General features: G+C 47.3%; 1 protein-coding gene across 2 annotated transcripts in view; it reads right to left on the bottom strand.

Annotated features, from left to right (window-relative positions):
- Positions 1-10,847: 10,847 nt before the first annotated feature.
- The window catches only part of LOC121706314 (protein shisa-8), a 69,572-nt gene continuing 55,426 nt past the window's right edge, over positions 10,848-24,993 (bottom strand). For both annotated transcript variants that reach the window (XM_042087957.1, XM_042087958.1), the window contains exons 5-6: positions 20,661-20,777; positions 10,848-12,203 (exon numbers count right to left, since the gene is read on the bottom strand). In XM_042087957.1, the coding sequence (XP_041943891.1) occupies positions 11,635-12,203; positions 20,661-20,777 (686 nt within the window). In that variant the 3' untranslated portion in view covers positions 10,848-11,634. The remainder of the gene's footprint in view (positions 12,204-20,660; positions 20,778-24,993) is intronic.

Genomic DNA, 24,993 nt, shown 5'->3' with positions numbered 1-24,993 from the left:
CACACACACACTTTGTCCCTTTTGTCTCAGCTCAGAGATATAAGCTACAGTGCCCTAATCTCTGCTCTGAGAGGGATGCTGAAATGACTTCTGTGCTCTGCCTCTCTACCCCTTGTGATGCATAAGCCTCTGCGTTGTCTACACAGGCTTTACTCCAGCATCTGTTTTCCTGCCCTCTCCGTGCCCTCCTGCAATTCCCACTTCCACTTCTCTGCTTGCCTTTCTGTTAGCTGTTGTTTTTTTTTTTTTTGCTTTTTTGCGCTTGTTTGTTTGGACTGGTTGACATCCTGCCATGTGTGCCGACATCTGCTTTGTTGCAGATCATGTTTGCTTGTCCTGCTTGAAATGAGAAGTCAGCAAAAAAAGGAAAATGTCAAGAGTCCGGTCAAGCGTTCGCATAGACGTATAGTGTCTGTAGATGACATGCTGCAAGCAGGCAGGAGAGGACACAGAATCATTCCTCTTTCAGAAATGATTCCTTTATTAGATCTGTAATGCATTGGGCTTCTTCCAGCTCGAGGTACTCTCTCTCTCACACACACACACACACACACACACACACACACACACACACACACACACACACACACACACACACACACATGCACATACATATACACTAGCTCGTGTCTTCAGGCTGTGCCACACATTCATTTTCCACTTCATTCGTTCCTCTCGTGTCTGTGCATGATTAAAGGTAGTACTTGCCGTGAAGAATTCACCGTGGCCTTGATCTTCATGTCACGTGATGAATGCACCACACCGAGTGGGTCTCCGGAAAGGTGCCAGGGGCAGCCTCGCTCTCGTTCCCTGGCCCGTGCGCTGGCCACCGTATCCTAATTAAATATGGAACACTTACGGTGTTTTGATCAATGTCATTATGGCAAATGTTTCCGCGCTTGATTGGTTGTCCCCTTGGGCTTGCTTTGAGGTGGAGGGTTGGGAGGGGGCGTACCTCACACCCCTCCATCTAATGCATGCCAATGAGTTTGCTGCGTCACCATGACTATGCTGAGCCTCAAGTCTTCAGAATGGAGTCAAATAGTGAAACATGGGTATGTATGGGTAACCTGAGTGTGCTGCTAAGTGATTTCATGGGAGCTGTGGTGTTCATTTGAGGTGGTGCTGGCAGGGGGGGCTTGCATAGTTTATATTTCTCTCACTGTGATCACATTGATCAGTAATGGTGCTGGCAGAAGCGATAAATCTTCTGGTTTGATAAACTTTGCCAGGAGAATGACAGACACCACTAGTGCCACACCATCATTGTTGGAACAGAACCTTTGTTAACTTGACTTAAGCAATTCAACCAGTTAACAGGGTTGGATGCCAATAAATAATTGACACGTTGCACAAATGAATCACTCAGCAACCAGAGAGAATTTACGTAATCTTGGCTAGTTAGGAATGTCTGACTTGATTCTTTAGAAACTGCAGTACCACCTCCATCCACCAGGGTGCGGTGCTTTCCTTTTGTGCATTTGTGTGCATTCAGCCTGTCAGTGATGGACTGTGTGAGTAAATGTGTGTGCGTGAGAGAGAGAGCCTTTGTTCCTCCAGATCTATATGTCGCTTCCTTGGCGGGTCCTTTAGTTTAATCGAGTCCATTAGGCTGTGAGGGGGAAGATCGATGGGACCCCGTTGCTGTAATGCAAGCCCCGTCGACTCACAACAGACGCTCCGCAAGAGATGACTGGCAGCTCTGGGTTCGCGAGCCGACAGGCCCATTCCGACAAGAACCGGGCCTCAGACAGGGCCATCTGCCTGACCAGACCGTGACAGGCGGAGGCCATACGTGACATGGCCAGGCATGTTTCAGCCACCACAAGTAACTTTTCTTGTCTGACCCAGACATATACACACACACACACACACACACACACACACACACACACACACACACACACACACACACACACACACACACACACCGCACAACACACATGTCCATATGTCATTCCTTCCTTCTCTTGTTTTTCTCCCTGTCTGTCATGCCTTGTGCTTGTCCTTCTCCCCAGTCTGGGAGCTAAACCTGAGGGGGCAGTGCCTGACCTGACCGCCTCCATGTGCAAGGAGAATGCCAGCATGATTGATGGAGATGGAGTTGGCCTCTGCAGCCCGTGTGTGTGTGTGTGTGTCTTCTATGTGTGCTCGATAGTATCACTGTGTACATGACTATAATACATATGTGTGTGAAAAAGCGCTGATTGTATCTATGTGTGTGTATGTGATTGTAATTGTTTATATGGCGGAGTTAAGGGATAACATTTAAATGTGTATGTATGTGTCCTTGTGTATGTGTGTGTGTGTATGTGTGTTTGTATATGTCTTGGTATGTGTCTGTCGTGGTATAGAGAGCTTTGTAGTTGATTGATCTCATCCGAGCTGCTCCAGGCTAAATCCTCCTCCCTTCTGTCCACATGCTCCTCCTCTCCTGCCTTTAGCAGTGTGGGGCGGCTAACTGCCCCTCTTACCCCCTCCCTCCCTCCCTTCTCTACGCCCAGCCAGCCAGCCTTACGTCCTTCACCTCCATCCCTCCCTCCCTCGCTTTTTTCCCCTCTACCTCCGCTCTCACGTTCTGCTGCACCGTTCACAATCAATCACAACATTAGCTGTATTAGCATCCCGCTGCCAGGGCTGCTGTAGGTGTTGGCCTTATCTCCGTCACTCGCTCGCTCGCCTCACACCATCTCACCATTTCACTCTGGCTCTTTCTTTTTTTTCCCCCTTTCTTTGTTTCTTGCTTTCTACACCTCTCATTTCTTTCTCTTAGCCTTGGTTCGTCATCTTTACACGTCTATGGCTCTGGTCTGGTCTGGTCTTGTTCACATATTGTACTCTCCCTCCCTCTGTTTCTCTGTGTGTCCATCCTGAGCACTTCCTTTTTCTATTCTTTCTCTTTCCACCTGTGTGTCCACTCTTTGGCCCTCGCTTGCCTTCTCTCGGTCGGCCTTTTGTTTGCCGTCTTTGTTCGGGCACTTTGGGCTGTGTCTTTGTCCTTGTGTGTCTATTGAGCGCATGAGCCTTTGTCTGGCCGCTCGCTCCTTATCTACCCACGTCAGGTGCCATTCAGACACATCTGGGGCGCTCGGGCTGGGATATATGGTATGCAGGGGTGTGTGTGTGTGTGAGAGAGAGAGAGAGGGGGAGAGAGAGAGAGACGGGCAGAAAGAGGGAGAGAGAGAGAGACAGGCAGAGAGAGGGATTTTGTGTGTGTTGGGGGGGGGTACAGGCATATGTGTGTGTTCTAGTTTGTGTGAGTGAATTCCTGAACGTTTATGTTTTGCCCCTGTGACTCCACTCAGAAGCAGTAGTTAAAAATGTCTGTGAATCTGCACACTCAGTTCTCATATCGCTTCAGGTAGAGTGATATCATTCAGAAACTGCAGACTTTCAGCTTTCTCTCTAATAGATCGTGATCGCCTCACTTGGTAGGAAAGTATTATGACTATGTGATATGGAATCATATTGATGTGAGACTGGTTCCACTTTAGCTTAAGTGATAATACTTGCCTCCTCACTAGACTGGCATTAGTGTGATTACAAAAACACACAGAACAGACTAAAGTCATATTGAAGAACTCATTCCACCTTGATACGTTGGTCTTCATGCAAAGCACTGTAATAAACATTAAAACATAAACATACAAAGAACCCATGTTGCTATTACCATTTTAATTTTTTATCAAGTTTATACAAAGAACACTTAGTTAAGTTTCTTTTATAAAGAGATGCTTAAAAAGCCGTACATTAAGTTTGACCTTGACTCTTCGTCCTTAAAAATTGTGATTAGTGCTGTTAAAAACTGAAAACAATCATTACCATCATCATCATCAGCATCATCCTCATAGTCATACTCAGCATCATCATCATCAGTATTCATTACTCTCAGCGATCACGTTGTTACACGTTTGAGTGAATTGAATGCCTTGTGGAGAAAAGGGCAATGAGTTGTGTGTGAGCAAAATTCATATGTGTGTGTGTGTGTGTGTGTGTGTATGCATGTGTGTGTTGCTGGGGGAGAGTTTTGTGATTCAGCTTGTGTCAGCAGAATAGTCTTTTTGCACATGGGTTTCGTCATAGTCATTTGCGCATGGCTGCGGGCAGCAATCTCCCGCACAATATCACACACCTTCAAGGTCCCGAGCAAGTTTTTTCCGCCATGTCAATCAAAGACACTTCATCTGACCAACATATGTCTATTGCCTAATGAACAGAACTGACATCAAAGAACATCAGAGATGACAAAAGAAAAGGCCAAAGAATGTCATGAGAAGATTATTTGCATCATAAATCTGAATGTTTAAGTTTACACAGAGAATCTCAACGCCTGAACCCCTTGAGAAGTTATCTGGACAGCTTTTGGAGAGACAGTTGTGTGATTTACTTTGCATGATCTGACTGTACAACTAGATACTGGAATGGAGCAACAACAACAACATCAACTAAAAACAAGACGAAATGGTGCAGTGAAGATGATGCAAAGTGAAGGAGCAGAGAGAGAGGAAGATGGAGGGGAGGGGAGAGAGAGTGCAAGAGAGAGAGAGAAGAGAGAGAAAGACAGAGAGAGAGTGCAAGAGAGAGAGAGAGAGAGGAAGATGGAGAGAGAGAGAGAGAGAGAGAGAGAGAGAGAGAGAGAGAGAGAGAGAGAGAGAGGGAGGGTCGGGGGGGGGGGATGAGAGATAAGCTCTTGGGGGCATGCTTCCTGGTGTTATGATTTTCTCTCTGGTTTCCCTGATGGATGTAGTCCACTGAGAGAAAAGTAGATAGAGAGAGGGGGAAAGAAAGAAGGAATGAGAGAGCAAGAGAGAGAGAGAGAGAGAGAGAGAGAGAGGAATGAAGGAATGGGAGATTAGCTCTTGGGGACATGCTTCCTGGTGTGATGGTTTACTCTCTGCTCTCTCTGATGGCTGTGGCCCAGGCCCTGGAGACTTACAAATGAACTCAGCTGTGGCTCCCGTGCCCACCAGCACACAGAGAGCCCTGCGTTAGACATGCAGAGCAGAGATATATATATATAGAGAGAGAGAGAGAGAGAGGGAGGGAGACAGGGAGAAAGAGCGCATTCCTGCACACTGGCAGTGTAGGCTGATGCTGGCATTGTTGCTCTACTTCTCCTACTGATTTGAAATTAATTGTGACTAATTGTGGGATGGTGTCTCTTTGGATCCAACTCACCACTCGGCCGTTCCAAATTCCCATAATGTACCATACACTCATGTCAGCGCCCTACGGTTGCTCATCATTTACTATATGGTGCATGTACGGTACACGTATGTACAGCTGACCACTCTGTGACTTCTCTGACATGACCATGAATTTGCCATGGGCCAGAGGATTGAAAGAGGGAAGGGACTGGACAGTGTGGTGGAACATAGAAAGTAGGTCTTGCACTACCAATCAGGAATTAGAAAATGTGAATCTGAGACATGACTGTTTGAGCCCAGTAAATGACAGGAGAGCAGATTAATGTAGCACATGCTGCAAGATTTCTTAACCAATAGAGTACATAACTAAGAACTCTGAAAGTAAAAGTATGGAATGAGACGACTGTGAAGCGTGCTGAAAGGTAGTGAGCATCGCCATTCAAAGCAGAAGCTGGGGAGAGGAACCTGACAAACATTGGGACCATGCATGGGAACCAAGAGGAACATACAGGAACACTGAGGAACTAAAGGTTCAAGCATTTGTTCTAGTTTGGGGCCTGGTTTCAATTTAGTTCCATTGAGATATCCCGGAAATATTCTATCTGTCAGAGTTTCACCCTTTTGAGATGCAAAAGCATAGACGTAAATGTTGTCTGCATGACAGTTTGTATGTGTGTGTGTGTGTGTGTGTGTGTGTGTGTGTGTGTGTGTGTGTGTGTGTGTGTGTGTGTGTGTGTGTCTGTGTGTGTGTGCGTGTGCGTGTGCGTGTGTGTTGGTGGAGGGGTACAAGTCATCCTGTGTCTAAGCTGTATGCCACTAGTGAATAGTGTGTAAACATAGTCTTTTATATTCATATAATCATATAAACACAGAAACTTTTCCCCACACATTATATATTCAACATTTTTTGCTCAATCTCTTTACCCTGATCTATGCATAAAGAACATCTTGCACATGTAAACAGAAATAAAACAGAAAAAAACACCTGTTACAGGATATATCTTTAGAGTTGTGTAAGACAGACTCCCCTCAATTGTAGTAATATCAAATATTTGAGGTCTGAAACATGCAGAGATAGGTGTGTCTGCACCAATATTACATATGTTTTATGCACACTACGCCAATCTATATGTAATACCTAGTGTCTTATCCACATTTAAGTTGCATTGTAATCATTGTCTTTCGTTATATCCACCTTATGCGTCAGAAGTCAGCTCAGAGGTTTTGCTTCATTTTAATGTTGCATTTATTTTCCATGTTCTTCTTTTAAAACTTGGTCCCTAAAATTTGCTGCCTGTGTACGTACATCTGCAAAGTGTGAACATATTAATTTGGTCTCTGAATCATTATTTTAGTGACGCATTTAATTGAAACACCACTTCCACCTCCATTCAAGCACTTCAAGTCCAAAGTTTCTTTTTCAAATGGGAGTGGGGAGGAGGGTTGGGGGAGTAAAGGAAGGGGGGCAGAGGGGAGAAGCAGCTGCCCCTTTTTGCCTCTTAGGCTGTCAGGACGTCTCACATTCTCCAGAGCTCTAAAACTTGTGCCAGATAACGACCCATAGAAACGTCTTGGGCTGAAATCAGAGCCCACGTTGGAGGGAATTAATTTGGATGCAGCCATCTGGATGAACCTGACAGCTAGCGACAGCGCACGGAGGGAGCCTCTTTCTGGAGCCCAAATGAAATTGTGGTTTCTGTTGTTTTGTTTGTTTGTTTATTTGTTTGCCTCTATAAAAAGCCCTTATATAAACCAAATATTCAACAAAGTTTAGCACTGACAAAGTGGTACAGTCTATATGGTACATGAGTACATAGCGATCAAAAGTACCACCAAAACGAATGGAACGACATGTGGTCTGCAGATTTACACTGTACACGACTTACAAATCTAACTAACGAGTCGCCCAAGCGCTTGAGTACAATGCAAGTTTTTTTTTGTTTGTTTGTTTTAAATGTGACTATATGAGCGTGTCTACCATACAGATCAATTGTCAACCCATGACAGAGCGCAAGCCTCACACAGCAAGACATCATAAAGGGGGATAGGGAGCTGGGGAGAGTGAGAGTGCATCGGATGTTGGAAGCACGTCACCGTCGGTCTGCATCAAATGCTACATGTTTTGATGCAACCTGAAATACGAATACAGTACAAAAAAGGAAACCAAATAAACAAACAAGAAGAAATTCATACACAATATATTGCTGAAGATGGACCACAAGTATGTCTACCTGGTTGCATTCGGAAAACGCAGGTAGAATACTTGTGCTCGAGAAAAAAAGTCTTACAAAGAACAGTCATTTAGCTCTTGTCGGAGTGCCACAGACAGGTGTAATCACTAGAGATTGAGTATGCACGCGTCTCTGATGTCCCACAGGTCACAGGAGAGAAGCAGTAGCAATATACACAGGGGCTCCAGAAGTCTAACATTCACAGAGGTTTGCGTGTACTCAATCTCTTATGATTCCTGTGTGGGTTTTTTTGGTCCTGTACCTATCCTATAAATGGATAAGGTCCGTTAAAGTTTGCTCCTTCACAGAGCCTTGGAAGTGAAAGTTCTTCTCATAAAGGTCATTTTTAACTTCTTCAAGAGTACTGTGAATGTCGCGAACTGTCTTGAATCGTAAATGTCCACTCCAAAACATTTGAACTTTTCCCCACACAGGCCATGGACTCCCCATAGGCCACCTCACCTGGGAAGGTCACCACCACAACACTGTCTCGCTGTTTCAGATGGTCAGCAGTGACTCTGCCACCAGCTTAAATCCGCCACCAGTGAAGTGATAGTAAAGGGACCAATATTGGCAGGCAGGGCGAGTATGGTGGGTATGGTGTAAACCCACCAGCCAATCCCAGTTCTCTGTGATGTGAAAGAGGTGACATCAGGGGCAGAGACAATACCTCACCTCAACAGCAAACTAAATCCCACCTGGCATGGCTTGTCCCTGAAGGGGTTCTCATCTGACAGACAAACAGACAGACAGACACACAGGCGGACATGCAGACGAACCGATGGAGCCATCCACAGGGCCGGTCCGTCCCGGGTGACCTTCCTGCCTGGCCGATCAGGAGAGGAGCGCCTCCTGGTCTCTGTTTGTACGTTATTCTTATGCCGTAGGACCACCTCACACCAAGCCCTGTTGGGGGTGCGAGAGACAGGGCGAGAGAGGAGAGACATGGCACCTCTCTGGCTGCTCGCCCCAGCTTGAATTACCCCACTCACCGATTTATTTCGGTCCAAGCTCTTTAATGTGGTCCTGCTTTTCAAGAGTATCTTATTCAAAAGCACGGCTCCAAAGGGAGAGAGAGAGAGAGAGATGGAGAGAGAGAGAGAGCGCCTTTGGGTTCTTGAGCCTGAAATGATCTCTGTAGATGAAGAGGATTTATGCTTTATATTTCACTACCCCATTGTCTCTATGGGGGGGAGGCTTCTAGACTTTTGAAGGGCTCAAGAGTATTTACAGTCGTCCACAACAGCAGCCTGTATATTAGCCAGTGGAGAGCGGATCGGAGGAGTCGATAGCTGTTCTGAGATCAGTTCCCATGACACAGGGGCTCAGTCTGACTCCTCGGAGGCTTTCGTGCCCCCCGCCTCAGCCCTCTCTGCTGACCCACGGACTAATTTGAAAAGCCACTCAGGCAATCCTGAGGAGCGCCGGATCGATGGGTGCCTTATTGCTATGGAAACCTCTGTGACCCTCGGTGTCCTTGAGCACTTAGCCAGGTGAAAAAGATAAAGAGAGAAAAGACAAAGATGGAGAGAGGGAGAGTGAGATCGACTGGTTTCAGCGAGGAGGGATGGGTTTTTTGCAGGGACTGTTGTCGTAACCCTGTTGCTTTCCTTTAGCATAAATGAAGATGGCAGATGTGCATCACGTCAGAGCGGCACTGCTTGCGTGGGCCGTGTGTACAAACATGTTTCCCCCTCGATGCGACCGTGTTCATACCACCGTCACTGCTCCATTTTCTCATCAAAGAAACATGCACAGTCCCCATAATGGAACTGGGGAAAAGCACAAACAACTGTAGCCTACATCCTTGGACCCTTGGGACATGAATATGCATTGCCCTGTGTTGACAAACAATATAAGAATAGGGGACGAGAGCATCCTCTTTTACTTCCCCCATATCCCCGATCAATGAGAATTCTTAAGCATCTACACGCAAACACCCATTTTTTTGTTTTCAATAGCAGCCCCACTTTTTTCCCTTTCTTTTCTGTTTCAAAAGCCTTTCAGCGCCAATTAGTTGTTCAGCCAAATCCAGTTCAGGGTCAATCCATGTAGGTGCGAGCATCCCTGAGCAGCCAGGGAATGGCTGCCAGAGAGAGCTCTGTTGGTTGAGGGGCTCTTTGGATAATGCAGAGCTGAGGGAGATGGTAGTCTGGGGGGAGGGTGGGGATGGAATGGAGTGGGGTGGAGGGTTGGAGTCTGCCACGCTGAGAATGGGGGTGTCATTAATTAAGAACCCCCCACGTCCCCTCGACCCCCCCCCCCCCCCCCCCCCCACGTGAGGAGAGGGGAGCGGCAGTTTAGGAGCATGGGGCGAGAGCAGCTTGGAGCCCGACGCAGGGGGGCTCAGAAGCGAGGCGAGCTCCATCAGTCATCCTCCACACACACACACACACACACACCCAGGAGAGGAGCGGGCGGAGAACGGCGATAACGGCCTTGTGAGTCTGCAGGGACGGGCATCGCTTAGCAACCACTTCACGCACAAAAAAACCCAAAACGGTCTCCACAGCTGAAATGGTTGCCCTCTCTGGTGCAATTGGGTGAGTGTTAGGGAGTAACAAGCGAATGCTAGAGTAGGCTTGTGCATGTGTGGTCTGATTTGAGTGCAAACAGTGGTGGAATGTGGAGATGGCCACTTGCAAGCAAGGCTTCGTTGTTTACCATGCAAAAAATTATTTGTTTTCATCAACTGTTGGGCATGCCAAGACATTACCAATCAATCACCTTAATTTGTTCAAACGAGCTGTGTGGCCGTCCGCCAACATTCTTTCCTTATCAGATACTATAATAAGATCATAAATCAAGTAGCCATACAACAGCATTCAACTAAATATTTACCTAAAAAATAATAGATCAGCAGAATAGCAATGCTTGCATGCGTCACATTGAATAGTTTCCGGATGTTAATCTTATTGAATTAACATTCTGGGGGTCACAGTGTTCTCATTTTGTTCCCAGTCATTTATTTTTGAACATAATTCACTACAAGGCCACTCGCTTGCAAATATTTCATAGCTTTTAAAAAAAAAAAACTCAGTCCAGTGTTGAGAAACGTGGCCATAATGCTCCTCCAGCTCTGCCACCATGGATCACATCCCTGTCAGCACTGGCATGATGATCTGCTGCTGTCTACCTGGCACAGGCGTCTCAGTGTAACATGAACGCAGTGACCTTCTCGAGACCTCCAGCAAGGGAGACACCCTGGCCCTCATCCGGCCCTGATCTGGCCCACCCTCGTACACTCTCTCGTCCGCCGCTGCTGTCTTGGGAGAACGCAGGAAGTGGGTGTGTGATTTGTCACTATGGTTACAAGTGAGCCCCCTCAAAATAACTCAGTGAGCTTTAGTTATTGGCCCTCTCTCCTCAGGGGGCCGGCTGCCACACCTGGTGAGTTTGCCCAACCCCACCCCCCCACCCCACCCACACACGTACACACACGTACACTTGCCCCCCTTCATGCTTGAGGGCCCCAAGCCCATGGGAGCAGCAGTGATGCGCTGGTGCTCTGACGCAGATGAGTTCTCCTTGCATATTCTTGCCGCAGGTCAGAACGATAAAACACACACACACACACACACACACACACGCACACACTCACACACACACACAAAATCAAGGTGTATTTTTCCCCCTCTCCTCCCCTCCTCTCCCTCTCTTTTTTTCTTCTCTGGTCCAGATTTGTCAGAATGATCTCTCACTCCACTCTAGGTGGAGCCTGATGGAAAGTGACAACACAGCGGCATTGTCCAAGCTGACATGCATGCTCTGGGGATACTCCCTCCTCTGTGTGTGTGTGTGAGTCTGTGCCTGTATACTGTATGTGAATGGGTGTGTTTTTGTCTGTGTGTGTGTGTGTGTGTGTGTGCCTGAACTGCCCTGACAGTCTTCTAACACAGAGAACTGTCTGTTCTGGGAGGGTGTGGGAGCTGTGCTCATTGTGGGAGAGGAGGTTGGGAGAAGCAGTAGAGGTGTGATGGTTTCATTGAGCCCGGGGATGGGAGGCGGTGGGGGGGGTGTATAACGATGGGGAGAGGAGTGTTTGGGCGCTAAGCGCTAACCCCAGCTAACAGAGCTGTTGAAAGAGGCAATGCATGTAATCACAGGCACCATCCACCATCTCCATGTGTTCCTCAATTTGTAGTCGTAAAGACCAGCTTTTGCCTTTTTTCCTCTTCCTCTCTCTCTCCCACTCATTCACTCTTGCTCTCTTTTTCTCTCTCCCTTTCTCTCTCGCTCCGTTTGTCGCCCATAGCTCAGACCGTGACCTCCGTCTTGCTGTTGGTGGGCAGCCCCTTGTGCTTGGGGTGCAGGTGGGGCGACTGGCCGTAGCCCAGCGGCTGCGAGAAGAGCTCGGGCAGCGTCTCGATGCTGAACTGCCTCTTGTTCGTGTAGGCCTGCCGCCGGCTGTTGGGCTGCCCCTGCGCCTGCGCCTGCGCCTGCGCGTGCGACTGCGCGTGCGCCTGCAGCGACTGCATGGACTGCAGCGTGTGCGCGTGCACCAGCGTCTGTGCGTGCGCCAGCGGCTGCAGCGGCGGGCCCATGTGGGCCACCTGCGGGTGCTGCACGTGGCTCTTGCTGGGGTCCCACACCTTGAAGGCGGACGTGGAGGTGAGCGGGTGTGTGTTGGTCTTGGAGATCTTGGGCTTGGTCAGCGGGGCCACGGTGGCAGTGATGGCCAGCGGCGCGTGGATGTCGGGCGGCGGCAGGAAGGGCTTGTCCTTCGGGTGGAAGGCGATGGGCTGGAAGGTGGGCGGGCTGGATGTCTGCCGCGGGTTGTAGTCCATCATGGGGTAGCTCTTGTAGTAGTCCCGGAGCCCCGAGTCTTAAGCCAGAGACAGAACAAAGCACAACAGGTGAGCAAAATGGATGTGAACAGATGTGAGAGAATCTGTTTTATATATATATATATTTTTAGCAATCTACAAAGTCACTACATTCAATAGCAGTGCAGATGTTTGATGAAAATACATTTTTGGGTATTCATTTAGCAGATGCTTTGTCTACCAACTTTCAGTACAAAGAGATCACTCTGATTAGCAGCTAATTAGTGCTGCCAGATATTATACATACAGTAGAGTACAAGTAAAGCACACTGTAAAAAGGGAACATTTTCCATCCTTGTTTTGTTCATGGCTGTGGTCTGGGACTGAAATACCGAAATATCTGCCATGTTATTGTAATATGTTCAACCACATTCAAAGACCCTTACGTTTTTCAAATCGTATGGGTATGGACATCATTTATAAAATAAATGAGACGTGCCACCCTTGGCCGTGTTTTGAACTTTTCATCATGAAGACGTATGCCACCCTGAGGGAGTGTGTGTAGACAGAAAGGCACTCTGAGTGTAATTTACTGTTCTGTCCCCATATTACATGTTGAGAAATGGACACACAACAGGCTGACCTTGATTATCAACATAACAATGGATTCTTCTAACCCGGCATTTTAGAAATGATTCATATTTATTTCAGCATACGTACGCACAGCATGCATAAACGAGACACTTGTTCCGTGAGACATTAACCACCGGTCCCCCATAACCAGCGGCAGCAAGGGCTCTCAGCTGCCCAGACACTCAGACAGTTGTCAGTTCAGCCCCGCCTCCTTCCGCCTGTCACTTCACCGCATCATCACTCCACCACCCCCTCTCTCCTCCAGGGGACCCACCCAGTTCTGCAGCACGTGAACAGTCACTAACAACAACACAAACACGGGCAAGCCCAAATGGCCGCAACACTCGCTGGCCACAGCACTTCCACTTCCACTCTACCTCACCCTTCCTGGCCCTCACTGACAAAGTGATCACTTGACACTAAGCATATTCTCTGCTCCAGTGCCTCCCAGCAAACCCTCACAAGTACCTGCTTCATTTCCAACAGTATGCCAACTGGCCTGTCTCTGCTGGGATTTTGTTCATGCACAGCGCACAGACACCAAACCCCCATCACCACCGTCACATCTCCAGCAGATGAAACATGCCCTACAACCTGTTTCTCTTTTCTGTCCCCTTACACCATGGTAACAACTACCGCTTTTGTATTGGGAAAAAAAAAACCCTTCAATCATGGAGCCCCTTCATTAGAACACTATGACATTGCCGTCTTCAGGGAGAGAGCATTCTCTGTCTGGGTGGTCTCAGCCGTGGCTAGGACAACTATGTCCTGGAATCCTCTCCGCTCCTCTCTCTTCTCACCATCATGGGGGCACGGAGGGATGTGCAGCTTACTGCAGGGGATTCACCTACCTACGATGGGTTCACTGCTCTGATGGAAGAGAGCAAGAGATGTGGAAGAAAAAGAAGAACCTCAGAATTCTCTGGTGCACTGATGCAGAATGTGGGAGAAGAGTGGTGTAGAGGAGAGGAGAAGAGAGGGGAGGAGAGGGATGTTGGAGAGCAGTGGAGAGAAGAGGAAGAGAAAAAGAGAGCAGAGGAGAGGAGTGGAGTGGAGAGGAGAGGAGAGGAGGGAAGAGAGGAGAGCGGTAGAGGGAAAGAGAATAGGAAAGCAATGGGGAGCAGAAGAGAGGAGATAAGGAGGGCGTAGAAGAGGAGAGGGGAGAGGAGAGGAGAGAAGTGGGGGGCCAAGGGTTGTGTGTGGGGTGGGGGCTGTGGTGGTGGGGATGGTGGTGATGTCTAAACGGGACTTCAGAGGGAGTAAAAATAGAGCGGGTTGGGATGTCAGAGAGGATTAGTGCGCCAGCCGTGAGTGTTGCTCGGTGAGGTCACAGCCGCCAGCCCCACAGCCTTCAGACACTAACAACCTTGTTGGGCTCACTGTTTTGTATTTTTTTTTTTTTGTAGTTGTTGTTGTTGCTTCTTTTTTTTTTTCTTGTCCACCCCTGCTCCTCCCCACTTTTCATTTTTCCCTCCATCAGAAAATGGAGGGCAGAAGGGCCAGAGCATTTTCTGTGCTGTTGTTTTCTCTCCGCTCATCCTGCTCCCCCTTCACTATTGATCAAGTCACGCGTGCCAAGAAGAGACAACACAGCTGCTGACATCTCTCTCTACCTCTCTGTCTTTCTAACTCCCTCCATCCTTCCTTTGCTCTCTCTATTTCTCGCTCCCGCTCTTTCTCTACCTCCATCCCTCCCTCACTCTCTCTCTCTCTGTCGATCTTTTTCCTAATGCTGCCATACATAAATATGGGCTCTGGTGCAGGGTACAACCTGTGAGTCTATTAGTTGGTACAGCAGGGAGCCCGATTTTATCAGCTGTAATGGAGCATGAATGAACAACATGGCTAAGGGTTACTATCAGTAAGTAGCTCCACACTGTAATCTTAATAAGCTAGATTCCCATCCCATGGTTATGGTTATGGTATTTCGAACGCTTTCAACCAAAGTGATTTGCTAAACATACTCTTAAAAATAAATAACATTCATAAATAAACCAGAAATAAAGCCTGATGCAACTCAAAATAAAATAGGTTAACATAGTTTTTCTCTAAGACACATCTATATTATATTATATTATATTATATTATATTATATTATATTATATTATATTATATTATTAGTTTTAGTTATTAGTTTTCTGTAGTTCTGTAGTGTCTGTTAATGTCCTCTAACAATAAGAATGCTGCATAGTCAATTCATACAGCCTCACCTTAATTCAGATACCACTGACACCACAGAGCTAAGTGAAATTCCTCTAACATTTATTTCTCACAAGCCGCACAAAAATAGCACATGATTATGTAAAGCAAAGCCTGATGTCTGTGAAGGCCCATGGCTAAAAATCTCCACCTACCCTGTTACAACACAAACACAATGTATGCAGATCTAAGATAAAAGTGCCGTGGTCCTGCCGTGAGGTAGACCACTGTGTAGTATACACGTGAGCTGCCACAGAGCTTCAGAGTTGGAACACACACCAGCTCCTGAGACCTGACAGTAAATACACCTTTATATACCTATCATCCACAGATCCTACTTCAAATGCTGAGATTAAAAAAAAGGTTCTACATTTTTGCCCACCTGCCCCACCTCCCATCTTCCCATTCAGGAGGGAAATGGTTTTTAAATTGCCAAATCAACCAACGTGCTTTTTTCCCCCCCTTCCTCTTTTCACGCGTGCATTTAAAGCAGCAGCAGACTTTTTAAAAGGGGGCTATTATGCAGATAAAGACTGGCTCCTGAAAAGCCATGCTTTCAGGAGCACCGAGCCTGCATGCCAACTCCGGGCTGAACACAGGCAGGATTAGGAGGCGTCGCAGCCCAAACGGGGTGCATCACAGCCTGGGCCACTGGCGCGCCTGTCTTCCCGTCTCATGCGTAAGCTGCTTGTTTGTTCCAGAACATTCCCTATCTAAACCTCTGAGCCGCGCGAGAGAGAAGATTTCGCTGGAACTGGCGGAGGGGGGGGGGGGGGGGGGGGGTAGCGGCTAGTGGTTGAAGGGTGGACACTATCTTTCTAATTCATTTATTCATCACTTCTCAAGGCCGGGGAGGATGAGGCATTTGGCTGAAAGATGAGTGTAGTGAGGAGACCAGGCAAGAGAGGACCCTGTACATTATGTGGATGCAGGGTCCTTTATCAGCAAGCCCGAGGCTAAACTACACGTGTGTGTGTGTGTGTGTGTGTGTGTGTGTGTGTGTGTGTGTGTGTGTGTGTGTGTGTGTGTGTGTGTGTGTGTGTGTGTGTGTGTGTGTGTACATGTACATGTATGTGGATGCTGTTAATACACCATCTGCTGCCTCTACACGGTACTCAGCGCTTATACACTCACACATTCATCCTTTATTTGGACAACATTCCCACCTGTATATGCAGTCACAGGGCTTATTATATGCCCCCTGTGATTTTGTGCTGTGTTCACTTTCACTACAGTCTGTCCATACATTCACAGTGCCTAGATACTGGGGTAATTGGCAAGAGGACATGTGTTTATGTAAGTATTAATATTGTGGATCATTAGTAATGTTCTACCCTGGGCATAAATGTATCATTACAATGTAACAAAGGGTGTAGTAATATGGAGTATTGTACAAGAGCTGTATTATAGAAGTAATGGTGAGGAATGTAGAGTAAATGAACACACACACACACACACACACACACACACACACACACACACACACACACACACACACAAATACACACATACACACATACATACACAGATCCATACACTGTCTTTACACAGGAGATGAGATGTGAGTGAGAGCATGCCGTAACCACTCGGGGTGCACTGCGCAGCCGGACCCCTGATCTCCTCTCCGTCCATCTCTCAGCCCCTCCACCTTTACTGTCACGTGGGCGCCGGGCCAGCCGATCTGGCGGAAGTGCGGCGCTCGTCAGAGTTTAATTAAGATGCAGCTTAGGCCAACCCGGCTCGCTCCAACGACCCGCTGCTACACCTGGCAGAAGTTGGCCCACGCTCCTGCTCGCTGCCTCACCCCCACCCCACCCCACCCCCTACCCCATCTCCACCTCCACCTACACCCGCTGTACTCTCTGTCCTCCTGATGACTTTGTCCGAGGCCTCACCTCCCTAATACGGTTTATGGTCCCTCTGGACACTTGGGGCCGGGAAGGAAGTTGTAAAGGCAGTGAACCAGCCTCACGTCGTCTGGCTCCACTTGACCAAGGTTGTTTTCTGTTTGTTTAGGGGTAGGTGTGTGTGTGTGTGTGTGTGTGTGTTTTCATGAGTACTGTCCATTAAAAACTAAGTCCGTGAGAATAGCTGAGGCCAGCATATCCAGGGCATCACAAATACAGGTGCAGTTTTATTTTGTTGACATTTGATAGTGCCTTCATGTTTACTGTAAACAACATCAACTCACCTATGCTCAGTTTCCTTTATGTCATGGCTACGTGCCATGGACAAGTTGCACTTTCAAAGTCCTTCTGTGGACTTTTGCATGTTTAGAGCATATGGCTGTCAAAGGGTCTTTTTTATGTCACACGGGACTTAAGGAGTAACTAGCTGGGCAACAGAGGACAGAGCGTGAGAGAAATCAATAGATTCAAATGAGATTCAGGAATGTAAATACAAGGCGACTGCCTCCGGTAAGACACCAGCTGCGAGCCGTGCCCTTGTCAAGGCTACCATGGCAGGATCGCTAACCCTCTGTGCCAACCAACCTGCACTCGCCTCCACTGTTAGGACAGCAGTCATGACACTGTATCCTTCTCTGCACTCATTCTGACACACGCTGCGTGTGTGTCTGCTTGTGTATGTGTGTATATGTGTGTGTATGTGTGTGTGTGTGTGTGTGTGTGTGTGTGTGTGTGTGTGTGTGTGTGTGTGTGTGTCCATATTTGTGGTGCATGTGTGTGTGTGTGTGTTTGTGAGTGAGTGTGTGTGTGTGTGTGTGTGTGTGTGTGTGCATACAGTATGTGTGGTGCGTGTGTGTCTGTGGGTGTGTGTGTGTGTGTGTGTGTGTGTGTGTGTGTGTGTGTGTGTGTGTGTGTGTGTGCATGTGTGTCTGTGCGTGCGCTTTTGAGCCACAATCTCCTAATGCCTTAGGACTGTTTGATGCCTTAGGAGTGTTTGACCTTTCTGCTTACCTCATTTGGGTAAGCAGAAAATCATCGACAAACACGGCTGAGAATACAACATCTCATTTGAGGGTCGGAGGGAGATTTTGAGAGACATCCCTCATCAAATGCTAAAAATAGGGATGCGGAGAGAGGCAGTATAAATATATAAACAACTGGGGGGAAAATAATTACACCACATCAACGTGGGGAGGAAGGTGACATTATTGCATTTCATTCATCAGTTCCCTGCAAATGTCAGTGGAGTGGCGATGGTGGCACCTGATTCATTGATGCTATGGGGGGGGGGGGTCTGGAGGATTGCGGGTTGAAGGGGGGGTCTCGTCCGTTGGTCTCGAAACATAATCAGAGTTGTTTTTTCACTGTGCAATAATAAGACCCGTGGAGCCCACAGAGTGAGGGGGGAGTGAGGAGGGGGGAGGGCAGCGTGTTAATTCAGCTCATTAAATGCAAATGGTTGAATGTGTGTGTGTGTGTGTGTGTGTGTGTGTGTGTGTGTGTGTGTGTGGATGTGTGTGTGTGTGTGTGTGTGTGTTCGTGTGTGTGTGTGTGTTCGTGTGTGTGTGTGTCAGAGAGAGCTGACACTGGCCTCCTCTCTCCACTGTGTATACAGTATGAGTGTGTGGCATGTTACGCATGTTCCGCATGTTCGTTCATGTGTGTGTATGTACTGCATGGGTCGGCAACAGGTGGCCTACAGCCCAAAGCTGGCCCACCAGCAATATTATTTGGCCCGCCAGATTATTCTGGTAGATTTAAATCATTTTTATTTTACAATATCGATTTACAAATAGCCTATTCACCAATCAGACCACGGCCACTTAAACAAATATAAGAAAGAACCCCAGAACGCAATAGGATCCTGCTAGCCTACTGTGCATAGTCCTCTGCCAGCGCTTCAATGTTGCACTTTGGTCTTGCTGTCTGGAGCAGATAGGCCACCTTGAAGGTGCCGCTCCATCGCGTTGGCTAGTGCCGTCTGATATTCCTTTCAAGCAGCGATAGCAGCGATAGCATATCAGATACACAGGCTTTGCATTTGTGATGATCGACGAAGTTTTCTTTCCATTCCTCTTTATTGGCTCTATGTTCCCAGTAAAACTTCCCTCTTTAGACTTTTTGACCAAAACATTTTCTCCCAGCTAACTCCCGTAATTCGCTCCTCACTCTAATAGTTCTTGTAGACAAACAATAAACATTGAAAAATTGTCAATGTCAAAAGGTTGGTCAACCAAGTATTTAACAATAAAAGTAAGATAGACTTTGTCCAAAGAAGTAATTAGAATAGGCTAGGTTAAATTATAAGTCAAGCTCCGTGTTAAACATTCCATCATTGCCAAAATTATTGTAGCCTAGGGCATTTACTATTACCAATATTGAAAGGGGAGATAACACAGAGTTAATCAAGAATATTTAATTACTCAAGTAGACCATCAATGGGCCCATCCATGGTTAATTTTCACGAGTTACAGTATTCTTATCCATTTTCCATGTAGCTGAGTGGACTAAGAGCTCCACTGGAGCTGCGTTAAATATTGGTATACTCTGACCCGCCGTCTATTAGCTATGAAAAAGCACTGACCCGAAGCCAAAGCTACTTGCCGACCCCTGATGTACTGTATGTACATACAGTATGCGTGGGCGCGTGCGTGCGTGTGTGTGTGTGTGTGTGTGTGTGTGTGTGTGCGCCTGTGTGTCCTTGTCTGAGTGGAGAGCACACAGGCAGTCCTCCCTGTTTCCTGGGGCACAGAGACTGTAACAGTGCAGGATGGCAGCGCGGCATAGAACCAGGCTGGGCCGGAGGAGGAAGGCCAGTGCTGGGCTGCCATTGGCTGCGTCCATACCAGAGTGGCACGTAGAGAGACCGCACGGCTGAAGTGACCCTGGGGGCAGTGGCCATGGCACATGCATTTGTGTGTGTGTGTGTGTGTGTGTGTGCGTGCCTGGGGCTTGCTATGACCAATTGTATCACACTGTGTGGAAGAAGAACAGCCTTTGAGCCAAAGAGTGTGCAGGGAGTTTGTGTGTGTGTGTGTGTGTGTGTGTGTGTGTGTGTGTGTGTGTGTGGTGTGTGTGTGTGTGTGTGTGTGTGCGTGTGTGCGTGTGTGTGTGTGTGTGTGTGTGTGTGTGAGAGAGAGAGAGAGAGAGAGAGAGAGAGAGAATGCGCATACAGTATGTGTATGCATGAATGCACATATCGTCGTTGTGTGAGTATGTGTGTCCATACATGTATACACGTGTCTTGGCCTGTATCGCATGCATGTGTGTATGTGCAGTTGGAGTGTGTGGTTAGTGAGAGAGAGCGCCTTGAGATGGAGCAACTGTGCTCTTGCCACCATGCAAAGGTCTCTCTGTCTCCCTCAGCCGACTCTTCCATATGAATGTACTGTATGCGCCCATAATGATCCCTGGCCGTATCCGTGGGAGAGCTCCTCACGCAAGTGCTCGCATGAGACTGGGTCCCTGTGTGTGTGTGTGTGTGTGTGTGTGTGTGTGTGTGTGTGTGTGTGTGTGTGTGTGTGTGTCGCACACACATGAACCTTTCAGCAGAGTGACGACGGCAATGCAGTGCAGTCCAGCTCTCCCGGGATGCACTTAAAAGAACCCTCATAAATAGAGATATGGAGATGATTTAAAGACCATCACACTTGTGCACATGTGACTGCACATCCTCATGTGTTTCTTCCGCTAATAGAGGTTCCAGCTCTCCCTGTGAGAGCCTGTGAGCGTGCGGGGCTCTATGGCAGCTAGCAGTGCTGCGTGCTTACTGCTTACCCACGGCCTTGAGGGAGGTGTACTTGTTGAAGCTCAGGCCCAGGTTGTTGTGGGGGTGAGAGAGCGCCATGGCCGGACCCAGCGGGGAGAGTGCGGCGTTGTTCAGGTGGTTGTGTTCTGGAGGACAGGAGAGAGAGAGAGAGAGAGAGAGAGAGAGAGAGAGAGAGAGAGAGAGAGAGAGAGAGAGAGAGAGAGGAGGGACAACAGATGAGGAAGAGGAGGAGGGAGGAAGAAAATGAAAGGCCAATAATTATTAATCACAGAGAGCAAGCAAGCACATACAAACACAGACAAGGCTGAGGTCACTTGAGGCCGAAACAACATAACATAAATACATACGTACATGAATGCACTGCACTGCAGAGGAACAAGGCCTGTGTTTGTGTGTGTGTGTGATCCATTTATTTTGGATATTTGTTGTGGCTCCAGCTGAATGTTTGTATTAGTTAGTGTGTGTGTGTGTGTGTGTGTGTGTGTGTGTGTGTGTGTGTGTGTACGTGTGTGTGCGTGTGTGTGTGTGTGTGTGTGTGTGTGTGTGTGTAGAATCAATATACAGAACACAACTCCAGCCTGTGTAGACTACCACCCCCCTGGCCCTTCCTTCCTCAGACGGGTCTGTGGGAGAGGGCTTTGTTTTCCACACGTTGATGTTACACTTAACCACAGCACAGGGGCACAATGGGGAGGTGTCTACCAGAGGTGGGACCAAGTCACTGTTTGGCAAGTCACAAGTAAGTCCCAAGTCTTAGCACTCAAGTCCAAGTCAAGTCCCAAGTAAATACAGAGAAGGGCAAGTCGAGTCCAAGTCCAAGTCTCATCAAAGCCAAGTCGAGTCCAAGTCCAAGTCCCAATCTTTTTCAAGTCCTGAACAAGTCATCAGGTACTCTTCACTTAATAATGGCATTATTAGACTATCGATCATAATTTTAACACTTCCATCTAATCCACAGAAGTTTTTTTATAAATACAGATTAAAATATGTTCAATGTTTCTGTCTTGAAATCTTTTACGATATATGCATGCGCATACAATATACACATGTGCATACCTGAGTAATCTGTACAAAATGGATAGCTACATGACAAATAAAAATATTGTTTTTCCAAATTGCGGAGCCCACTGTAAGGATGAGTAATAATTTGACTGATGGCATTTCACTGCGCTAGGCCACAGATTTGCCTGCAAACAATTTATTAGGCTGTCTGCCAGTGGCGACTCATAAGGGAAGCCAAGGTCAACACTTTTATATTATTTAAAAGATAATAATGACACAGTAATTTTGTTTTAAAGTATTCATTTCTTAAGAAATACTACACATGTGATGCTGTTTATCTCATTTGTAAATGGTGCACTGTCACTTTAAGCCCATTATGTGCCACTGTCCACACATTCTCATAATGATCTTTTTTACCAGCTCCATTCCTATGGCTAGTCCACAAACTCAAACATTGTTTGTGCCACATGAATAGCACAATATTAACAATGATAAGCATTATATTAAGTTGGCACAAACAGCTTTCATTCCTTTGGAAATAGATGCATGTATGACATGATGCTTGCTTGACATTTTCTGTTTGCAATTAAATGTGAATTATGAGCCTGGTAGCCAGTAGCCACCTAGCTAGCTGAGTGGAATGCGTTTCAATCGGCATATCAATGTGCTTCATGTAAACAAATTATTGAATAGGCCTACTTCAAGACTCACCATTTCCATTAAACAAAGGCAAAGACAACTCTTCATATTCTTGTCCACTTTCCAAATCACAGTGAGTGCAGCCTATGTCATAGTGACCTGGATCTCATAGTTTATAACAGTAGTGAGAACCGGATAAATCCGCAATTTCCCTAATCTCGTATTTGTTGCCTTCATGATTTCCTTTTATACGTTTCTTATATTTAAAAGAAAATATCAATCATCATCAACAATGACAAGCCAGCTGGAACCTGCCACTCGTTTTCTCTCCCTCTCGTGCGTGCTTAGATGGGGTTCTCAATTAAATGGAGTAGGCTAGCATAAGTTCAAGTTGGATCTTAATGGAGAGGACTCGAAAAGTATCATCTTTATGTAACATGCTGTTGGTGCATTTTGACATTGTAAACGTTCTCTAACAAGAGTGCAAATCAGTTTGCAGTAAAGCTACTAGTTATTAGCTAAATGTTGGTCGTTTCTCTGTCTCTTGGTGCCCTACACACAGTGCGTAACGCATGTGGGGGTAGCGGCAGCACTGAACTGTGCTCTGGACTGGCCGCTTGTCTCCGCTATTTATTTATTTTTTAGTCGCGGAGGGAAAGCATCATTGGGGTGACTGGTCCACGATCAGGAAATTTAGTTTTTGACTCGAGACATGTCAAGTCGTCACAAGTCAAAGAGGCAAAGTCCGAGTCAAGTCTCGAGTGAATAGTATTCAAGTCCAAGTCGAGTCGCAAGTCATGCCGAATTTTATCAAGTCAAGTCTGAAGTCATTAAAATCATGACTCGAGTCTGACTCGAGTCCAAGTCATGTGACTCGAGTCCACATGTCTGGTGTCTACACACGCATCTCAAAATGCAAAACCAATACACTGCATGGAGTCTGACTGGAGAACATCTGGACCACATCTGGATCATATGGATATGGATCATATCAGGCCCAGATCTGTTGGATCAGCTCAGACCTGTTCTACAGCCAGGCAGCATCGGTGGCATGCCAAGGTCACCACCGCAGTGCGCTCCCACCCACCCCTGATCAGCATTTCAGCACCCCAGCATTTCGTGGCACGGCTGTGACTGATTCACTGACTGTCTGGCAGTGCTGGACTGGCAGGCCAGGGTGTCCATTTCCCCCCCGCTGCCCCCAGCTCAGCGCTCGGCCGGGTGAGCTTGCCACAGGGGCGTGTGGACATTGATGTGACCCCGTCTGCCACTCTGCTGTGTGGATTGTGTTTTGTGTTTGTGTTTCGTGCGTTTGCTTGACTCGCGTGTAGAAGCCGTGGCCTGACTCCATAACACATACACACACACACACACACACACACACACACCCCTAGGGTTAGAGAGGTCCGGCCAGGCCAATCGTTACAGGACACGCATGGCACGCATCGACTCGTGGGGGGCACCTAACACGCACACACACACACACACACACACACACACACACACACTCATACACACACACACACACACACTCATACACACATACAACAATAACTTGTTGTAAGTTCACACACACTCACACATTGACATACATAGAAACACATTGACATACACACAAAAATACATAGGCATAGGCACACACACACACACACACACACACACACACACACACACACACACACACACACACACATACCCACACAGAAAAAATGACACACACTCAAATAGCACAATAGCAAAAGTAGCAACACGCGCATGCTAATGCCCCCTGGATTACATCACAGTGCACACAGGGGTCAAAAGCTGTGGCATGGAGTCAGACAGCGGGGGGACAGTGGGCCGGGCAGGACTGGACCGTGATGTGCTGTGGTGTTGTGCTGATCATTGGCATTCAGGGCAGACGTGCAGGGCACAGACACAAACACATTGACGTTTCTCCCTGATTTCTCCCATTTCCTCCCTCTGTGAGGCAGACAGCCATTGGATTGACATGACAGGGCCCAATCAAAACATGACACACATACTAACGTTCTCGCCACGGCTTCTCTTTCACGGTGGAATTGATAACCAGCGCAGTGAGTTTTGTTTAAAAAGCGTTTAAAAAAAAAAAAAAAAAAAAAACAGGCCCAAAATCCCCTCCATTAAATACGTCTCATAGCACATCATGTGTATGAATGGACAAATGACACTTTCATCTGAGATTACGAAGTCATGATTTGTGTAAAGGTCGGCGAAGGTCGGGCGATCTCTGGTGGGGTTTTTTTCCCTCCGTGCCCGCGGTTTTTTTCCCGCATGGCGTCCAGTGCGGAGGGTAATAGTCTTGTTCTCCGGGTTCTCTCGAGCTGTCAGGAAGTGTTTGAGCGTGACGCTAGGGTGAGCTTAGAATGTGTGCGACAACTCTTTTCCGAGCAGGCGTGCTTGGCGGATTAACCCAGTGCGCCAACACTCAAGCTTATGAAAGAGGGAGCGCAAATTTGGTTGTGTGTGTGTGTGTGTGTGTGTGTGTGTCTGTATGTGTGTTGTGTTTGTTATCTACAGTGGAAAAGCATGCATATGTGTGTATGAATTTTTGAGTATGTGAGTATGTATTACTAAGTCTGTGTGTGCATGTGTGCAGTTATATACGCATGTGTGTGTCTTAGGCTGTGTGTGTGTGTGTGTGTGTGTGTGTGTGTGTGTGTGTGTGTGTGTGTGTGTGTG

This window comes from Alosa sapidissima, chromosome 3, assembly GCF_018492685.1.
Source record: "Alosa sapidissima isolate fAloSap1 chromosome 3, fAloSap1.pri, whole genome shotgun sequence".
Taxonomy (NCBI): domain Eukaryota; kingdom Metazoa; phylum Chordata; class Actinopteri; order Clupeiformes; family Clupeidae; genus Alosa; species Alosa sapidissima.
The sequence above is the reverse complement of the archived record's forward strand: the minus strand, read 5'-3'. Positions and strand labels throughout refer to the sequence as shown.